The 21,501-nt window shown below is 36.8% G+C and overlaps 1 protein-coding gene across 2 annotated transcripts; it reads right to left on the reverse strand.

Moving 5' to 3' along the window:
* Window positions 1-432: 432 nt before the first annotated feature.
* ublcp1 (ubiquitin-like domain containing CTD phosphatase 1) lies at window positions 433-17,421 on the reverse strand. Of its 2 annotated transcripts, none has more exons than XM_043234617.1 (12): window positions 17,315-17,421; window positions 16,870-16,944; window positions 16,599-16,765; window positions 16,431-16,522; window positions 15,853-15,938; window positions 15,593-15,708; window positions 8,818-8,916; window positions 8,700-8,737; window positions 8,403-8,501; window positions 6,806-6,922; window positions 1,358-1,485; window positions 433-753 (listed from the first exon to the last, which is right to left on the reverse strand). In XM_043234617.1, exons 3-12 carry the CDS (start codon window positions 16,750-16,752, stop codon window positions 726-728), a joined length of 957 nt encoding a protein of 318 aa, XP_043090552.1. In that variant the 5' UTR covers window positions 16,753-16,765; window positions 16,870-16,944; window positions 17,315-17,421; the 3' UTR covers window positions 433-725. The 2 variants fall into 2 exon arrangements, with proteins under 2 accessions (XP_043090552.1, XP_043090551.1); XM_043234616.1 differs by having other exon boundaries at window positions 16,431-16,510; window positions 17,315-17,374.
* Window positions 17,422-21,501: the final 4,080 nt, after the last annotated feature.

Below are 21,501 nucleotides of genomic sequence, written 5' to 3' on the forward strand. Positions count from 1 at the left end.
GGGATACACTCAACTAACAATTTAATATTTGTTTTGTATTAAAAACAAACAAACAAATAAACCACAAGTACACATAAACATGACATACTAACTATTATACATTTAGAGAACTGTTTTTATCTGCTGATAAAGATGCAAATGCACCTATTAAGCCATCTTTCTTTTTTTGTCTGAAATATCTTCTTGGAATTTATAGCCAATCAGACAGAATGATATTGTCCAGAATTATTGCTTCTTTCAAGAAGACATGATCAGTTATACTGGTCATACTGTAGACACAGATCTATTACTCCTTCCTGCAGCATTCAAGTTTGAGATCACTCACACAGTTAATATTTTGCAATAACAACTACATATGCATTATATGCTATTTTCAAGTTACAACCTAAGAAAAGTTGACATTATAGGAAGAAGAATATGTCAGGCAGGAAGTGAGGTAAGAGAAGCATCATGCTTGCTTTAATGTAGTCAATGCTATTATTTTGTTAAATGCATTCATTGACCTGTTGAGGTCAACCGTGTTCTGAGGAATACAAGTGCTAAAAGTACAAAAAAAAAAAAAAAAAACACATTTGTCCTGCAGTAATGGCCACAATAATGAGATGCAAGATGAAAAACACAAAATACAGAGTAGCTGATCTTTGGACCAGCAGTTGTTCAGTAAGGTTGAAAGTTTTCAGCACCAAATCTTTCTAGAAAGCAGATTCTCCTCAGTGCTGAAGATGTTATTGATTCTGCTTCTTTGAAAGATACCTATTGTACAAGGAGACAGAATTATTAGGATTATAGAAAATTTCTTACATACTTGTATACAATATGCTTATTAATTATGTAGAATTAACCTCAATTAGTCAATTTTATAATTAGACTTTCTCAAAAGACATTTTGAGAGAGAATGTTACTAATTGGAAAAAAAAAATGATAAGTGTTTATTCATTCATAGCTGCACACGGTTCATACATGCCTTATTTAAGTATCAGGCATATATCAGGTATCAGGTATATCCATTAGCTTTTTAATTATTATTTATGTGTTTTTACTATATTGGCCCCAACAGTTTTCCTGAGGATTTTTTACAAGGTATTTAAGCAGTCAATTTTAAGCAGTTGTCTTTTATTGTCTGACATTTACCCAAATTGCTTCAAACCAAATGAGAACAAATGTCATATGTTTTAGTTTTCAGTTATTTAGCACATCCTAAACTAAACAAAAAATGCCTTGACATCTAGCTAAATTAAAATATTTTATTATTATTCAGTTATTAATTGTTGCATATCCTAATATAATCTAAATTTATAATCAGCACTCTACATCTCTCCTCATATTAATGTGAATATAGTATTTTTTTTCACTTTACCTTTCCCAGTGCTTGTGGTTGAGACCTGAGAAGTCATCAAGTTTAGCAATCTCCTTCAGATACAGAGAGAGCTTATAGAGTTCTTTGTCTTTCTCACGGTTTAAGTGTGCCTTCATGAACGGTCTGATCTGTGATCAATACAGAATTACAGAAAGAATTAAAAGTAAAAGTGGTAGCAGAAGAGAGAGAAAAAAACAAATGTAAAAAACAAAAAGCAATTAGAAAATTGTTTTGAAGAATTGATTTACAAATTACTGTGGTTTCGTTGCACAGGATGTGCTGTGAGAAATTTGTGCTTTATATACATACACACACACCCACCCATACATTTGTTTGATAGTGTTGACAGCACAAAAAAAAATCCCACATGCATCACAATTTTACTCCCTATGAATATTGTGAGCTAGTTTTTTTCTCCACATACGTGTACACACTACGTGGGCAGGCTTGCACAGAGTCGGCCTAAGCAAATAGGCATAAGCAAACTGCATAAGCAAGTGCTGATCTTTGCAGAGTTGTTGTAATTCAGCCACATTGAAGGGTTTTTCCGAGCATGATAAAAACCTACATTTAAAAACTGCATGTTGTGTTTACTTTTGTTATCTTTGACTAATATTTAAATTAGTTTGATGACCCGACACAAGTGTGACAAAAAAAACAAGCAAAAAAAACAACAACAGACAACTTTAAGATACAATCTGAACACTGTAACATGAGAAGCCAAATTTCACAAAGAGGCCAAAGACAACAGGATGTTGTCAAGGAGACCCTGGTGCAACAAGGCAAACACTGTTATCAACAACAACAAATGTTATCGGTTAAACATTTCTGATGAGACCTTTTAACCTCCTGTCTTAACAGAACTGCCCTAACAACCACAAACTGGCACAGAAACAGCCTTTTTCATGCATAGAAATGCTCAGAATCATCTTAAAAGGACATATGAGCGCCTACTTCCAAATATGCATAACAGCATGTATGCGTGTATAATATATGTATATATTATACACATACACGCACACAAGTATTTGACACATCAGCATTTTTATCAGTAAGGGAATTATTAAGGGGGCTATTGACAAAATGTCCACCAGATGTAGCCATCAAGCCAAATATTGAATTCATACAAAGAAATCAGAACATTAAATATACAAGCTGAGTCAAAATAAATAAAATGAAATGACAAAAATGATGATGTGTCAAAAACATATTTTCCCCGCTTTATACCTATGTAACTGATTTTATTATAGAAGTTTATTATCCATGTTTGGTATGCATGACTTTAATCTCTTTGATTGAAATGTTTTTTCCAATCAATTCTTAGTCAAATTGTGTTATAAAATTCATTTAAAAATTTATACTCTGCAAGAGCAGGAAAGTTTGGACCATGTGAATGACAAGATAAGATTCACAACTTATGGTTTGGAAGAAGACCTACCCAATAACCTGTGTCAAACGATATATACTGGTTAAAACACGATTTGGGATGTCTCCAAAAGCTGAGTTTTAATACTCAAGACAATTCAAATTACGCTCTAAGCCATGATTTTAACATGTGGCTCTTAGTATACTATTTTCCTGAGAGTTTGCATAAGTTAAGTTTGCCTGCCGTCTCTAAGTCTCCAATTGTACTGGGTCAAACTTCAACCAGACTGTATTTCTAGCCAACACCCAATCATCGGCCACCCAAGACTTCAATGACCACTGAACTTCCAACCAATCATCAAACTTGGGAAACCCCTTTCTGCAAGGACAACAAGGGAACCTGTAGCATAATGGCAACACAAGTACAAACCTCCAGATGAACTAGTGAATTTAATGTAAATCTTAATTTAATTTATATTAAATTCACCAGGTGTACATTCCATAAGTAATACGCATTAGTGAAGGGGATCTATTTTCATTTTTATTGATCTATACACTTTGGGTGGCCAAATGGGTGGCCATACATTATAAAAGTAGCCCAAAAAAGGCTCAACCCATGCACTTGCTGTACCCTTATCACAACGATAGATAATGTGTTGTGCTGTAAAGACAGCAAGAAGTTGAAGTCAAACTAATGTTTTTAAAATAAATTAAATTGTGTATACACACACACAGACACGGGTTGGACAATGAAACTGGAACAACGGCTAATTTAGTGTTGGAGGTTTCATGGGTAAATTTGACCACTCTGGTATCCGATTTTCATTGACTGCACATTCCACCAGTAAAAGCAGAGTGTGAAGGTTTAATTAGCAGAGGAATAGCACAGTTTTGCTTAAAATATTGCAACGCACACAACATTATGGGTGACATATCAGAGTTCGAAAGAGGACAAATTGTTGGTGCACGTCTCGCTGGCGCATCTGTGACCAGTGTTGGGCATGTTACATTACAATATTACGGTCTCTAAATTGTAATGTGTTACACTACTTTTGCATTACTTTTGAGTTACTTTCATTAAAATAACTACAGACATATGACAAGACAATCTAAATAGCTAAAATTTTTATTGCAGCTTATTATAAATATAGTATAAAGTCGACATGGTATAGTATGACAGTTAAAAACACAGATTTTTAATGAATCGCCGGGATTTATTTTTTGCTGGGTACTAACAGTGTTACGATTGGGGGGTCTGAGGCATGCAGATCCATTTGCAGGCTTTTATTCAATGAAGGCAGGAAGACGTCAAAACAGGAACATCAGAGGCAAGGCAACAACAAAATCCAAAAACAAGCAGGGGTTGTGTAAAGGAGCAAACAATAAAAAAAAAACAAAAGACAGATAGGGTTAAATCCAAAAAATATTGACAGGGAAAAAACAAGGCAAAAACAAATGAGGTTTATGCTAACTACAATACTACATGCCAGTGAAAGGCCTGCTTCAGAATTTATAGTCAACAAACATGAAGTAGTAGCAGAAGAAGCGATCACAGTTCATGCAGAGGTAAGAGCTCCCTCTGCTGGCTTGGGGTAACATAGCTGTCGCCAGGACAGAACAGGGAGAGAGTTCATACACAGCTTCCATAGCTGTGGCAGGGCTGGATGAGAGTTCATTATGGGCTTCTAGGGCTGTGGCAGGACTAGATCATGATTCACAGACGGCCTCCATAGTCAGGATGGAACATAACCATCACTGGACAGGACGAGGGTGGTCTGACGACCTTCACAGGTACAGCTGGAGCCGAAAGAAGGTGCCCTCAAATACCTTGACTGGATTCGCTGTGGGCCGACACCTCTGGAGCAAGCAGACAGACAGGAGAGCTCTCAGGAGTGGACTCGGGGTCAGTAAAGACTTGTGGACTTGACTGGGCACTGGAGTGGATTGATGGGTTCAGGAGCAGATTTGGCTGGGGTGGGAACTGAGAAGTGTAGCTCAAACACTCAACAAAATGGCCATTACAGGAAGCACAGAGGGTAGAGCGCAGAGAATCGTCTCAGGGATGATTTGTGCGGAAGCTCTGGAGGCACCAGCTGCCCTCACTGACATCACTGGCGGGTCCAACAGACTGGACACCAGCCTGAAACGCCCTTGGAATGCCCTTGTGTCCTCAAATGCTGCATCCACAATGTGGGGAAATACTGCAGAGGCATCCGTGGTGGCTGAGAACTGGGGCTTGATATCCACAATGACTAAAGGCTCTGGTGTGGTGGCCAGCTTGGGAAGTGGCTCTGGGGAGGCAGCCAACTTGTGCTGGGACTCGAGCATGGTAGCCATCTTGGCCGAGGGACCAGGTGTGGCAGCCATCTTGTGAATGGGCTCTGTTGGCACAGCAGCCATTACAGGTGTTGATGCTGAGCCCTCTTCCCAGCGTGAACAGTGTTTGTTATAGCAACACATGCAACTTTCACGTGCATATAACAGAACCGCGATTATATTGAAGAGTTGCTGATGAGGCTACTATTTTAGCAAATAGTTTGCTCTATAAATTCTGTTCAACAGCATTAATTTAAATAGGGTAGCCTAAACTTGATCAATCGACTGAATATGTACATGCATTTTAGGTGTTCATGCTCTTCCAAGTCTTTGAATGAGCGCTGTAGCATATTCTTCAGCCGCTCAGGAAAGTCTATGACCCTGTACAGGGGCTGCTAAAGTTACATTTTAAAACTTGTTAGAGCTAGAAATGCATTTTAATATTTACAAGTAAATTGAGAACCACATTATGCCGGGTTAAAATTGTGTTGTAACGCACGTTACTGAGATATAATATTACCAAAATTGTATTAGTAATGCCTTATACTACTTCGTTACAGCCAAAAGTAACACATTACTGTAATTGGATTACTTTTGTAATGTGTTACTCCCAACACTGTCTGTGACCCAGACAGCAAGTCTTTGTGATGTATCAAGAGCCATGATATCCAGGGTAAATGAGAGCATACCACCAAGAAGGACAAATGACATCCAACAGGAGTAACTGTGGACGCAAGAGTAAGCTGTCTGAAAGGGATGTATCCTAACCCGGATTGTATCCAAAAAAACAAATAGAAACACACACACACACAAACATATACATACAGGGGTTGGGCAATAAAATTGAAATGCCTGGTTTTACATCACAAATAGCATGAGAGTTTTTATTTATTTTGTTTTTCTAAAAAAAAAACTAAATTGTGTTTAGCTCCACCCACGTGACACCCAAAGAGCTCATTCAGAGTCGTAAAGCTGTATCTTTTTTAAATAAATATGATAAAACTAAAGACTAAAGATATGAAGGCTGCAGTATTACTCTATAGGTACTCAAGATTAACATGAGATTTGGTGAAAAATAAATTAAATAAAAACAAGGAGTTTTCATTGTTAGTTCATGTTAACTAATGCATTAACTAACATATTAGTACATGAATAAGTTAACATGAACAAAGATTAAGTAATGCTGAATGCCTCGTTCGTTTTTAGTTCATGTTAATTAATACAACTTTATAGTAAAATGTTACCATTCCAGTTTTACAACTGATTACAGGTAACACAAGATTACATTAACTTCTTTATATAAATCCCCCCAGGCGATGTCGCAACGCAGTGTAAAATTTTACAATAATGATTTGCACTGTTTGATGCGATATGAGCTAAACAATTAGATTTAATCACCATTGGTAGCGCGTTATATTGTAATGTTTTTTTCCTCAGTTGGTCAGAACAAAAGTGTCAGACCTATTACTTATTCAGAATACAACATCCAGTGAAAATTCTTACTTGGGTTATATATACTCCAAGACGGAGGCTGCAATAAGAGCCATTTTAATGCACAACCCACGCAAAGAAGAAAAGGGAGAGAATAATAACAGCATTTTTTCAAACAGAGATGGTGACAAAGAGGAAAAACAGTCAAAAATCTGACTGCAGCTTTAAGAATCAATTTAAAATTTTGATTCCCAGAATCAGACCAGATCTTGAAGCACCAAAAGATTCACAATTAATTACCTATTAAATCAGACATTAAGTGTAAAAATAGCATACCTTCAGTCCATTCTGTGGATTCATGAGAAAGTTTCTTCCAATGTCATCAAACATAATTGTGTTGTTCCTGTTGTAGAACTCACTATATTTACCCCATATGACTCCTAAAGGCTTCACCTGAAACATAAGAACACATTATGCACTAATGGGACACTAGGGGTTTATAAAGACAACAAAAATTAATTGATTGAATGGCACTGCCAAGAATGGACGAGAACAACGTTTTAACTGAGTTGAGCTGGATAATGACACTACCTCGGAGATGTTGACATTTATTGAACTGAACTAAATTAACATTGAACATAATGACTGACTGAATAATGAGACTATTGCCTTCTGTAAATGTGAATTAAAATACATTCCATAAATGATTTCTTTAGCAACAATGAAAATGTTACAAACTAGACTAAAATGAGTTAATAATGCATTAGGCATTCATGCATAATTTGAAATTTAATCTGCTTTATAATTGATGAATTTTACATAATTAACAGTTAGTTAGTTAGTTTCCTGTTTATTAAGGTGATGCTACTTTAAAACAACCTGTACTTTATAAACCATACCTGCAAAATCACAAGAGGTCAAAAAGGTGACATAGTTCAGAACTTAATCCTTATAGGGGGTCATAACCCCCCAGAATATTTCTTTTTGAGGGGCAACTGTGCTGGTGCACTCTGACAACAAAATAAAAGGAAAAAGACAGCATATGCTTTGAGTAAAAAAGCACAACTTTTTGGACAGTGCAACTCATCTGTGTTCATACTTTTTGGGCAGTGGAGTAATACATTTTTGCTAATTTTAATGTTTACAGTAGAGTGTGCATGTTATCAACAATCTTTTTACTGCAGAAGAAAGAAAAGCTGCAACTGAAGGGGCATTAAATGCATTTACACAACATAAATTATTTTATTAGAGATGCTCTGAAATTTCATCCACTGAAAATTATTGTCTGAAAATGGCTAAAAGAGAAAAACATCCGAAAATGTGAGCTGAAAATATGCTATATAATATATGATGCGAGCAGCCCGCCATTCTGCATTCTGTCCAATTTTGTTACTTTCAGTAAAAGTGTGGTAATTTTAAAGGCTTGTGCTTTATTTATTTCTTTTTTAATCAGTATCATTAAAATTGTGTTAAATTATAAAAATCTTACAAAATGACTATATTATTTAATAAAAATAATAATCATTACAAAGCATTTTTGGTTTTGGACAACTGCATAGAGAATTTTCGGTTTTGGGCCCAGAATTTTCATTTCTGTGCATACCTAAATTGTATAAGATTATTTAAAAAAAAATATGATGTTAGGTGAAAAAAAAACATCGGCAGATAGCGATACATTACTGTTTTAAAGAGGGAGTCATTCATTCAGTTGCCTAATTCGTTAAAAAAAAAACATGCTAGCTTCTAATTTCTCTCTCAGTGCCTAGACCAAAAATCATATCTCTTCGGATCTAGACGATTCACATAAAGACATATTTTGATTCAAAACAGCAACTAGTTTGCAGATATGATAAACAGTTAGTATGGTATAACTCTAAATAAATGTGACTTGGCAGAGACAATGATTTGTTGCTTTATTAATACAATGTCTGACCTCTACGACTCCTCTTTTAGGTGTGTGCACAGTGATCATAGCTGCACTGTCCAACATGAAGGTGATCTTATAGTTTGGGTTGTCCGTCACCCCCAGTTCCTAAAAAAAATAATAATAAAAACAATTTAAGTAAAGGGGGCCTCAAAAGTACCATCATAACCTGAGGCACATTTGAGGCTTGTGGGAAAACTGCACATTTTAGTGAAAAAGGCTTTTAACGCATCACAATATTTATATGAATTATGGTTAAAGCCTTCAATTATAATGTGAAGCTGGAAAATAATTAATTGGACCTACTTTCATTTTAGCATCAATCCACTTCATACTTGTTGCAGCTGAAAAGACATGAAAGAGAAACAAAAGATCTGATTTTTGAGCATACTCAAACCAGATACTCACACGCCTAGATACTTACACCAGATAACAATATCATAGTCCTCATATGCTGATGTAAGAAACTGATGCAAGTATGGCCTCATCAGCTCCTGGCCCGTTTCTGCACATGATTTATGATCTACATAAAAATTAAAAAATAACCAACAACAACAACAACATTAACAATATATTTGGGATGCACCGATACAGTTTTTTTTTTTTTTTTTTTTTTTAAAGACAGTATGAGTACTGATATTTTTTTCTTGGTACTTACTGATACCAACACCTGTTTTTGGGATGTGGCAGTTTTCTAACCAAGTGACACAGAGAAAGTAATCTTTTCTTAATCTTTTAGAACAGCTTCTCTGTAATTCTGAACAACTCTAACTCAAATTTTTCTTTTCTGCTTGTTAGAATTTGCACAACCAAACCAAGGGCATAATAAAGTAATAATAATTATAATAAATATAGCAAGCAGCGATTCAGGTCCAAACCACTGAAGAAAGCACAGAGTGGGAAGCTTTATATAAATATATATAAAAAGTAGTTAAAAATTGTCGCTTCAGAAGTGCAAATAACACACACAGTATTACAAAATTGCAACACACAGGTCTCGAACCTACAACACGACAGGCTTTAGCTTTCAGAGCAAATTGTTTAGCATAGTGCTCAATTAAAGACATGTCCAAATGGCTCCATAGAAGAAGTTTAGCTTACAAAAGCGTGACTTAGCATTTAATATGGATTAGCATGCTAAGCTAATTATTAGAAATATATATCTGACTGTTAATTAGATAGTTGAGAAATTTACAAATTTAAGCTATTTAAGCGAAAGATTAAATAAAAATTTTACCAAATTTAAAAATGGCAGAAACGTGATTTGGCTGATTCTGACACAGCTGAAATCCACACATTCGACATGACCCAAGGAATCCATAGACACCTAATTTAAAGTTTTAGGACTAACTCTTTGAAAAAAATTTGTGCATTTTTGGTATCTTATGACCATAGATTCTGAACCAATTTTGAGTTGACCTCATCAAGTTAATCTAAGTTAGTTTAGGGAATAAATGGATCAATTTTCCAAAAAGGAATTCTGGACATGATTACATAAACTATTACTGGGATTTGTGAAATACAATACCATTATTTTTTCTTTTTTTTTAATTTGTTCAGGGACCTTGAAATTTAGAAATTAAGAACTGATTGTCAGATAAGTACGATTTGAGCCATGCTAAGGCACTTCCACTAATGCCAACATAGTTGTCTAGGTTTGCGTTCCAATTTTCAGGCATATACTCCAATCACCTTTTTTGCTCATTCAGAAGCTGAATGCTGTTTACCATTGTCCTGGACCACAACATGGACAGAACTTTTGAGAGTTGCCCAAGCTGAAAGAATTTCCTCATATATGCTCACTGTTGCTTAACCAGTGTGTGAGCCCCGAAAATGCTTTGCATGAAGCATGATTTGTCATGGAGTAACATTACATTTACATTTAGTCATTTAGCAGACACTTTTATCCAAAGCGACGTACAGATGAGGTAGGCAACAGAAGCAATTAAATGTCAACAAAAGGGCAGTAGTGTATAAGTGCTCTGAGTGGGGTCTTGGCTTACCTAACGCAGACACAAGGCTTTTTTTTTTAACAAGAAAAGGATAGGAAAGAGCAGGAGAAGAAGAAGAAAGTGCTATCGATGTTGGGTCAAGTGTAGACTAAAAAGATGAGCTTTGAGTTTGTTTTTGAAGATTGCTAGTGACTCTGCTGCCCTAGTGGCAACGGGCAGATCGTTCCACCAGCGAGAAACAGACCAGGTGAAGGTGCGCAAGAGTGATTTTGCACCTTTTTGTGATGGCACTGCAAGACGCCTTTCGTTTGCAGAGCGTAGGCACCTGGAGGGAACATAGGATTCAATTAGTGAGTGTAAGTATGAGGGAGCGGAGTCTGTGATTGTCCTGTAGGCCAGCATCAGGGATTTGAATTTGATGCGGGCATCTATAGGAAGCCAGTGTAAACTAATGAAGAGGGGCGTGACGTGGGTCCTCCTTGGTTCGTTGAAGACCACCCTTGCCGCTGCATTCTGGACCATCTGAAGAGGTCTGGTTGTAGAGGCTGGGAGGTCAGCAAGCAGGGCGTTGCAGTAATCAAGCCTACTCAGGACTAGTGCCTGGATGAGGATCTGTGTAGCGTGTTCTGATAAGTACGGTCTGATTTTCCTGATGTTGTACAGGACAAACCTACAAGATCGAGCAGTTTTTGAAATGTGCTCAGTGAAAGTTAGCCGGTCGTCAATGATCACTCCAAGGTTCCTAGCTGACCTAGACGAGGATACAGTAGCTGAGCCTAGCTGAATTGATAGGTTATGCTGTATGGTGGGATCGGTTGAAAAAACGAGGAGCTCTGTTTTTGTAACTGCAGGTGATGGTCCTTCATCCAGACTGAGATGTCGTTTAGGCACGCAGAAATTCGTGCAGAAACAGTGGGATCGTCTGGTTGAAAGGAGAGATGGAGTTGAGAGTCGTCAGCATAGCAGTGATATGAGAAGCCATGTCTCAGAATGACAGAACCCAGTGATGTCATGTAGATGGGAAAAAAGCAGTGGCCCAAGTACTGAGCCCTGAGGCACTCCAGTAGTGAGGTGATGAGACTCTGAGACATCGCCCCTCCATGATACCCTGAAAGACCTACCAGAGAGATAGGACTCAAACCACCGAAGGGCTGTTCCAGAGACACCCATCTGCCTGAGGGTTGATAGGAGTATGTTATGGTTTACCATGTCAAAAGTGGCGGACAGGTCCAACAGGATAAGCACCGAAGATTTTGATTGTGCTCTTGACCGTCTCAGTGCCTCAATGACCGATAGAAGTGCAGTTTCTATAGAGTGGCCGCTTTTGAAACCTGATTGGTTGCTGTCCAGGAGATTGTTTTGTGAGAGATGGGAGGAGAGTTGGTTAAAAACAACACGCTCTAGTGTCTTAGCCATGAATGGGAGGAGAGACACAGGTCTGTAATTTTCAATAAGCGCAGGGTCAAGTGTGGGTTTTTTAAGGAGAGGGGCAACACGAGCCTCCTTAAAAGCTGAGGGAAATGTACCAGTGTGAATAGAGTTGTTGATAATGTGGGTGAGTGCAGGGAGGACGGAGGGAGCGATAGCCTGAAAGATGTTAGTAGGGATGGGATCTAAAGGGCAGGTTGTAGCATTCGTGGCAAGGACGAATTTTGACACCTCTGTTTCAGAGAGGAGGGAGAAAGTGGAGAATGTGTTGGGGTGCTGTGGTTTGGTGTGTGTAAGGCGAGGAGCTGGAGGAAATTGGTTGACATTACCATCTATCCATTGTGCTGTTAAACTGGATTTACACAATGAACTCCAAACGTCATTGGTAAAACTAATTCCATATGTCACTTATTGTAAATGCTTCACTTTTTCACTGCTTCATATATTTGTGGCAACGACACCTGTGAAATGGAGCTGACTGTGAATCTCATACAAAACATTAAGAAGGTGATAAAATCCCATGTTGTCAACAACTGAAAATGGATGATCATCAAGATTAATTAAATTTAAGCTATCAAAAAGGTTCAAAGTTGAACTTAAGATTCTTTAATGATCCACAGGTTATTTAGCAGTTATGTTTTAGAACTTTTGTTGTGGTAAAAGGATCATTTTAGAACCTAGCACAGTAAAGCTTGGTTCGCATTGTCGGCAATAAGTCAGACTTGTTCTCAGTGTATGTTGGACTTTGGCAGGGCTGCCCTTTGTCACCAGTCTTGTTCATTATCTCTATGGAAGGGTTTTCTCCAGTTTTGGGACAGTCTCTGCTTTTTTCAGATGATGTCGTCCTGTTGGCTACCTGTTGGTAAGTCAGGACCTACAATGGGTACTGGGGTTGTTTGCAGCCAAAATGTCATAGCAGCTGGGATGGAAATCAGCACCTCCAAGTCTGAGGCCATGGTTCTTTAGGGTGGCTTGTCCCATTCAGGTTGGTGGGGAGTTCCTTAGGTGGAGGAGTTTAGGTATCCTGGGGTCCTGTTCATGTGTTAGGGAAGGATGGTACGAGAGATCAGAGGGTCAATATATCGGTCTATCAGGGTGAAAAAGGAGCTGAGCTGCAAGTGAAGCTCTCAATTTATTGGTCGATCTACATTCCTACTCTCATCTATAGTCACGAGCTTTAGGTCATGACCACAAGGATAAGATACCCGGATATAGACGGCCAAAATGAGTTTCCGCCATAGGGTGGCTGGATGCTCCCTTAGAGATGAGGAGCTTGTTCACTCGGGAGGAGCTTGAATAGACCTGCTGCCCCTCCACATCGAGAGAGGCCAGCTAAGGGGGCATGGGCATCTGTTCCAGGGGAGGTGTTCTGAGCATGTCCCACCTGGAGAAGGCCCCGAGGAAGACCTAGGACATGCTAGAGGGACTATGTTTCTCATCTGGCCTGGGAAAACATAGTCCCTCAAGAAACACAGGAGGCGTTCCCCCAGAAGAGCTGGAAAAAGTGTCTAGGGAGAGGGAAGTCTGGGCATCCCTGCTTAGACTGCTGCCCCTGCGAACCACCCCCGAATAAGCAGAAGATGATGGATGGACAGATGGATGTATTTATTTTATTTACTTGCCTTTTTATCATTTAAATTTGGCTGGGTGGTTAATAACACATTGTCCTGAGTGTAACAAGTTATTGCTTTACACAGACTAGGGATGGCAATGTATCACACAATATATCACACAATATATTCGATATAGCCGGTTCCTTGAATAGCGGTAAATCTCCACCTGTTTTAAAATGGAGTGGCAATTAAAACACAGAGAGAATGATATCGCGTAGCTTGTCAGTGATCTCTGTGTATCCCTGCTCCATTTGAAAATCTAGGAACCGAATCTAATCAAGGAACCGGCTTTAACACCAAACTGGTTAATCAGCAACAAAATTGACTATCTGTATTAGTAGATGCATGTATACCGTGGTTCAAAGCACCACCTTTTTAAATCAATGCTAAGGTTGCAAGAGAAAAAACAACAAGCACCCAACCCAAATAGACAGTAAATTACCAATACCAGAAGTGCCTTGCAGATGTGCTTCAGAATAGTGCAGTAGCCGGTCAGTAGTCATCATTCAAACATCTTTTGCTGAAGCAATTGTAGGCAGCTGAAGGGGAACACAATGTGAATGCTGGATCCAGTAAGATATCTGGGCCCTCATTTATCAATGGTGCATATAAAAGGTTCTATATTTTGTCTTATGAATTAAATTTTGAACGTGTGCAAGTACAAAAATAAATCCATATTTTTAAAACATGCACACATGATTCTTACACACACCAGTAAGTAATCATTGTTGACCACAGTCGACGACAAACTAAACATGCATTCTGTGCCTGTGTGAGAGGAGTTAGCTGTCTAAATCACCAGCTATCAGTAGTAAATATTCATCATTCAAACAGAGAAACTGGAACAAAAGATCCATGAGAGAAACACAGTTATAGGAAACAAAAACTAGCAAACGAGCCATCCAATCAGAGTTCTCAGTTTCCCTGACACCAATTCAACATGCTCAATTGGGCTACTGCAAGTCAGACGAATGAAACATAACAAACCTGTGGCTCACAGTTGGCTCGACGAAAGAATGGTGTGTCGCTGCATTTGTATCAATTGCATGCTCAGAATTGCGCTTATATTTACACACATTTCCACAAATAACTTTCCACTATAAGTTTCCACTTTGTGTGAAACTGCTCTTATGTACACTTCTGTGTGAACGGACTGTTGATAAATGAGGGGCCAGGAAACTGACTGGAATGTAGAAACCCTAAACAGATTAAGGAACAAGCAAGGCCCAATTAAGACTGATTAAGAATAAGTTAGGATGAAGCAACAAGGTATCAGATACTTGACAAAAAAGTGAAGAATTTCTGCTGTAGACTGCTGAAGATTCTGCAGACTACGCCAGTACACGTCATGCACTGGAAGCATGCATGCCCTCAGATTATTTGGACATGGTGGTGTACAAGAGGTAAAAAAATGATATAAATACTGTTAGTTTCTCACACAAATCACTCATTTCATGCCTAATGTGTTGGTTTAGATTTATATGTAAAAAAAAAGAATGTTCCCTATAACGGCCATTAAATGTCCTTCCTGGTCGATTATATATCACTTACATATGATGCAAAATCAATAGTAGTTATTAAGATTAATGTGGCTTGGGATTGGTAAAATGTTCTTGGGGGAAAAAAATATGATCAGAATTTCAGTTCTGAAAGCAATGTAAACAGTGAGAAGTAGTTCCAATGTTCTTCCGGAAAACACATGCAGTTCTGTTAATTAACTGCTAGAGAGCCAACAGTTCTGGACTGCAGCTTTAAAATAATTTGCCAAAAAATCTACAAAAAACTTGTCTATATTATTGTCTATATTGCCACAAACCTTAGAGTATAAGTCTTTTAGTTATTGATCTATTTTGCTGCTCACAGTGTTTTTAATACTGTTGTTAAAATTGTTGATCTTACTCTTGATACACTTTTCATCTTTAATGGGAGAAAATGACCATGAACATAGCAGAAAAGTGCTTAAATGTAGGGTATTTGTTTCTCAATAAATATTAGAGAATATAACAGAAAGACCAAACAACCCTCAGCGCTTGCGGTCTGTACATCTCTGTTATTTTGACACACTCCTAACTTTAAACTGTAGAAATGGTAAAATGGTGTCAAATGTAACCATGGGCCAGCTAGATTTTATAATGCCTGGACTAGACATATTTACTCATAACTACATATTTAATCAGAAGTATATGTCTGGGTTTTGAAGACTCACCAAAAAGTGTATAGTCAATATCTAGAACGAGCAATCTTTTTCCCGGTCTTGGGGGATTTAACTCCTCAACTTTATAGTCTTTCACCCGACGAGCTATCTTGGCCAAATTCTCCTCTCTGTATGAAAAGAAAAAGAATATTTGTTGATATATAGAAAGTAAAGAAAAAGATATAAAAGAAAGAAAAAAAGAAAAAAACTTTTGTAAGATTATACATAAAAGTAAAATGAATTAATGAATAAAGTAACTGGGTGTTACTGGCCTGTTTTCAACCTCAGTTACTTCCTCTTCAATATCAAAGTCATTGACCACATCGTCATTTTCTGGTGGAGGTGCCAAGACATCTTCCTATGAAAAGGGAACTCAGGTAATGAGATCCTGCTCAAATAAATAAAACCTATTTTACAAATAAAAGGAAGCTATAAAACTGTATAAGAAAATCTAACCTTGCTTAAAAAAAATTAATAAACAATTAGCAGAGTGTGACATGTTCCTGGATAAACATCTTTGTTGATCCTGGAACAACATTGTATTTAACCAATCAGATTTGAAGAACCAGTTCAGTTTCTGTGAAGTTTAAAATTACAATCATTGTTTGGTGCTTGTATAATACTGTTATTCATTTATCATTCCCTCTGATTTTAGGGTATATTACTCATATTACTCATGGTTACGGTTAGGTGTTAGATGTAGCGATATGGTCAAGACAAAATTGCTGAATTAAAATATTGTTCCAGCATCAACAAAATACGTTCATAAGTTAGCAAAATTAGGACGTGTGGCTATATATAATTGAACCACTTTCAGAAATATATGATTCAAATCAATAGCATTACCTACCAGACTTTCTTCTCTGGTGCCCATCATCATAATTTTTGTCTTGGGTTTCAACTTCAAGTCACCCAGTTTGACATCATCATCTGCTGGTTTTCCTGGCAAAATAAGAGACAAACAAACTGTTTTTTTTTTTTTTTACCCTCAACGGTAGACGTTGGTAAAGTTGCTCACCTTTCACTTTCAATCCCAGGAGCTTCTGTCGTTCTGGGAGAACTCCTGTGAGAGATTTAATGGACTGTTTCAGATCCAACACGGTGTCCTCCTCAGACAGCGTGCTAATGGAGTATTCCTGTCCACCCCACTTTATAATAACGGAAACGGACATGCTGGTGGGCAAGCTGTGAAAGATTTTTGTTGTGCGTTTCGTTATTAGGATGATTAAATTACCTCTCAGCTTAACAGAAACACAAAAACTTGGAGTGCATTAATATATAGAAGTTACCTTGGCAACGCTACACCATCAGAAGAGTTCAACTTGTCAAAACACAACAAAATTAATGAGTCAGGTGCTTCATTGCTGTTTAAAAAAAGAGAAAAAAACATAAGCTAAAACACAAGTTATGCTTATGTCATGAACAGCACAGACTGAGCACTACTACATTTCTGTGCCTGTAAAAACAAGTAACTTTTCTTGTGTTTGTTCCTTAAACATTTTTATTTATTTATTTTTAAGGATAAACGGATCTGACTGGCATATTTCTTTAGTATACATACATTAGCCCGTTAGCTTTTAACTTTAAGCTCTATTTCAATGTAATGAATTTCGCACAATTGATCTTACTAAGCGTAACCACGTCACTAACTTCTCGATTAATTTTATCCAAGCCATCTATATCGGACATTCAAAAATAATAGGCGAATCCTGTAAAGGATTGTTTCTGACTTACATAAGATACAATTCATTCAAAGCTGAAGCTGACTGCTGCAGGTACACGCGAGACTTCTTCTTCTCTGTGTTTTTGAAGGTTTGACTACTGCAATCACTCTGCCTACTGCCACCTGCTGTTGAACGTAAACAAAAAAATACCTTTCACGGGAGTTTTTTTTTTCTTTTTTGTAAGTGTAAATTATGCGAATTATTTTAAAAAGGTGGGCCCGTAGAGCGCGGGTTAATCAACTCCCAGAACAAAAATAAAACTGTCACGAGTTTAAGTTTAAAGCAATATAACTGATGATCCGAAAAAAAGTAGGTTCTGTGCTAAATTTTACATTTTAGATTTCAATGCTTTAAAATAATTCCCCAAAACATTTAAAGTTTTTTTTTTTTTTCCAGAAATTATCCAATATTAAACTATTTTAACTCAGATCAGCATTTTTGTGATGCATCTATTACAATAAAAGAAACTGAGGAAGCTATTAACTCTTAAAGCCAACAAATCTGGAACAGATGGGATTAGCTCAGAATTGTATTAACTGTATTTAGTCATACTAGCTCCTTTTTTATTAAAAGTTTATGAATAAAGTATAAAGAAGACAGTACTTCCAGAAACGTTATGCCAAGGCCTAATTATTCTTATTCTGAAATTGAAAAAAGATCCCCTCTTCATAGATAACTGGTGTTACAAAGCAAAACAATGGTTATAAAATATTGGCTTTAGTTTTGGCAAAAAAAATTTTTAAATGTTCTGAATTTTATCATTGATGAAACATAGTCTGGGTTCATGCAGAAAAGACGTATAACATACTGAACATACAACATACATATAACATACGACTAGTTTTAGATATGACTGATTATTCAGATTATATTAATAGTGATGGTTTTATTTACATTTTCTTAGATTATTATTATTATTATTATTAATACATTCTCCCAGTCAGGATTTTTGTAGCACCGTCTACAGAGGCATCATAGTGTGGTATGGCGCCTGCAACGCGTCTTGCCACAAGACCCTCCAAAGCATAGTGAGAACAGCTGAGAAGATCGTTGGCGTGTCTCTCCCATACCTGCAGGACATTCACAGCACCTGCCTCAACTGCAAAGCCCTTTACATTACCTGCTGCCATCAGTGAGTAAACTAGGACCAAGCTAGGACCAGTAGACAGCTTTACACATCAGGCTGTCAGGAAGCTGAACTCCCTCCTGACCTTAGAATGGTTAATATGCTGTACATAAATGGACACAACTCGATCAAATTGAGTAATGGTACGTCACCCAGACTCTTTTTAAATTGGGGACTAAAACAAGAATGTCTGTTTTCCCAATATTTATTTTTAATTGCAACACAGTTTCTTAGCATACATATTAACAATTGGAACACTAAAGTCAAAATAAGCCAGTTAGTTGACGATACAGCTTTAATTTTGTATGATTCTTTACAAATTCCTGTAGCATTAAGTATTCTTCAACCCTTTTCTGAGGTATCAGGACTAAATTTAAATATTAACAAATGTGAATTGCTGTCAATTAAAAATTTATGTGTTTCCTCAATTGAGGGCATTGCTGTCAAAAATATGGCACTGTGCAAAAGTTTTAGGCAGGTGTAAAAAATGCTGTAAATGAATGCTTTAAAAAATGGAAGTGTTACACATTATTTTCATAAATGAACTAAATGCAGTGAATTAACAATCTAAATCAAATCAATATTTCATATATCATAATAACATAATCAATCATTAAGCCTGACCAAATCTGCAACTCCATTTGCAGAAATGCAGCCCCAAATGTTCAAGGAACCTTCACTATGCTTCACTGTTGCCTGCAGACACTTATTATTGTACCGCTCTCCAGCCTTTTGATGAAATGCCTTCTGCTACAGCCAAATATTTAAATTTTGACTCATCAGTCCAGAGCACCTGCTTCCATTTTTCTGGACCCCAGTTCTTATGTTTTTGTGCATGCTTGAGTCGCTTGGCCTTGTTCCCACGTCGGAGGTATGGCTTTTTGGCTGCAACTCCTCCATTAAGACCATGTTTGGCCAGACTTCTCCGGACAGTAAATGGGTGTACCTAGGTCCCACTGGTTTATGCCAGTTCTGAGCTGATGGCACTGCTGGACATCTGATTTCAAAAGCTAATAGGCTTGATGTGTCTTTCATTTGCAATAAGTTTCCTTAGCCGACCACTGCGTCTACAATCCTGAATGTTACCAGTTTCTTTGTGCTTCTCCAAAATAGCTTGAACAGCACATATTGAAACCCCAGTCTGCTTTGAAATCTTTGTTTGGGAGAGATCTTGTTGATGCAGTATAACTACCTTGTGTCTTGTTGCTGTGCTCAATCTTGCCATGACAAAAACTTTTCTTGTCTTTCACAACCACATCTTGGTAGCAGAGTTTGGCTGTTCATCACCCAGTTTTAAGCCTCCTACACAGCTGTTTCTGTTTCAGTTAATGACTGGGTTTCAACCTATGTGTGACATTGATGATCATTATCACTTGTTCTGTGATCATACACCTGACTATAATCCTACAAAATCCCTGACTTTGTGCAAATGTATCAATAAGAATTGATGCTGGTTTGAAGAGAAACACCAGATATTAATTTGATTTAGATTTTTCGATAGAATATTCGATTTTTCGATTATTTAAATTTAGTCCTGATACCTCAGAAAAGGGTTGAAGAATACTTAATGCTACAGGAATTTGTAAAGAATCATACAAAATTAAAGCTGTATCGTCAACTAACTGGCTTATTTTGACTTTAGTGTTCCAATTGTTAATATGTATGCTAAGAAACTGTGTTGCAATTAAAAATAAATATTGGGAAAACAGACATTCTTGTTTTAGTCCCCAATTTAAAAAGAGTCTGGGTGACGTACCATTACTCAATTTGATCGAAATGGGCACGTGTGCTTATTCAGTCAAGGATTAGGTCACATGACATAACATACACTTTGCAGTGTGCCTGCGTGTCTTATAAGAAAAAAAAAAGACTAAAAAACGAATACAAATAAAAATACAAATGAAAGCATAATATACGCATTAACATTTTTTGTAGGTAATCTTTTGCAAAACAATAGCCTTTTTTACATTTGTTATTTTTATTGTTTTGTTTTTTTATTGTTTATTTAGTGTATTATTGTATATATTTTTATGTATATATTTTTCTCTTACTGATCCTATTTCATACCTGTTTACATTTTAAATGATTTTCACTGATAAACACTTTTACAAAAAATCACCCCTGTTAAAATAGTAAATATTTAGTTATCTTGTTTTGTTTGTTTTTTACTGTCATAGTTTATAGCATTGTTAATTTTCATAAAGGTAGTATTAAAATAGATGAACTCGCAGGAGTTGCCCTAAAGAAATTGAACAATGTTGAATGTTTTGGCTGAATAATCTTATACCGTACAGTATAACAGTATAAGTATGACTGAATATGAATTTAGAATTTTGGCATTAATATTATATACAGTGACTGTCAATGACAAATGAATATTACTAAAGTCTGATACAAATGAATAAAAACATCTTCATTCTGACCTTATTCGTCCTTCTGACCTTATTCATATTTAAACAAGCACTAACACAGTGTGGTGAAATTGTTAACTTTACGATTGATTAAAGTAAAAGTTCGGTCAAGTCTGGAAAATTCTGTGCACAGTAATCATCAGAATATATCTTTTGTCTGTCTCTGAAAATGTCCAGATTTTGAAATCATCCTGCAGATGCACATTTTAAAAATGATTTTATTCAACTAGGTGACCACAGTGTATTGAAAACATACATAACCGAACATGACCTTTTTTTTTTCACAGTGATGTCAGCTAACTTCAACTTTCCCGCAAAGCTGTGTATCTGTACTGCATTCATACACTCAAAAAATTGAAACACGGCTGTTGTTGGTTCAGAGCTTTAAAAGTAAAATATAGGTATATCTGTACACGCGCAGTTAAAAATGCACATGATCTATCTTCTCTTCTGATTGACACCATTTTGTGCAGTTTGTTTTGAGTTCAGGCGAAGACACAGGTAAGATACTTTACTTATTTTACTTAATTTATATTGACATTTTCAAAGATTAGAATTGTGAATCACAGGTTACATAAAATCCAGATGTATTTCATGATTAATTGACATTGTTTTCATGTAATTATTAGTCACTCTGCATTCCGTTTTTGTTCCCATGTA

This window comes from Puntigrus tetrazona, unplaced genomic scaffold (assembly GCF_018831695.1).
Source record: "Puntigrus tetrazona isolate hp1 unplaced genomic scaffold, ASM1883169v1 S000001179, whole genome shotgun sequence".
NCBI classification, from domain to species: domain Eukaryota; kingdom Metazoa; phylum Chordata; class Actinopteri; order Cypriniformes; family Cyprinidae; genus Puntigrus; species Puntigrus tetrazona.

Bases quoted from the DNA above. Each gene is read 5' to 3' on its own strand.
- ublcp1 (XM_043234617.1), bottom strand. From the start codon at position 16,752: ATGTCCGTTTCCGTTATTATAAAGTGGGGTGGACAGGAATACTCCATT. The intron at 6,923-8,402 runs GTCAGACATTGT...CTTATGTTTCAG, and splicing joins CTAAAAGAGGAGTCGTAGAG to GTGAAGCCTTTAGGAGTCAT. The intron at 1,486-6,805 runs GTATGCTATTTT...TATTGATCACAG, and splicing joins ATCCACAGAATGGACTGAAG to ATCAGACCGTTCATGAAGGC.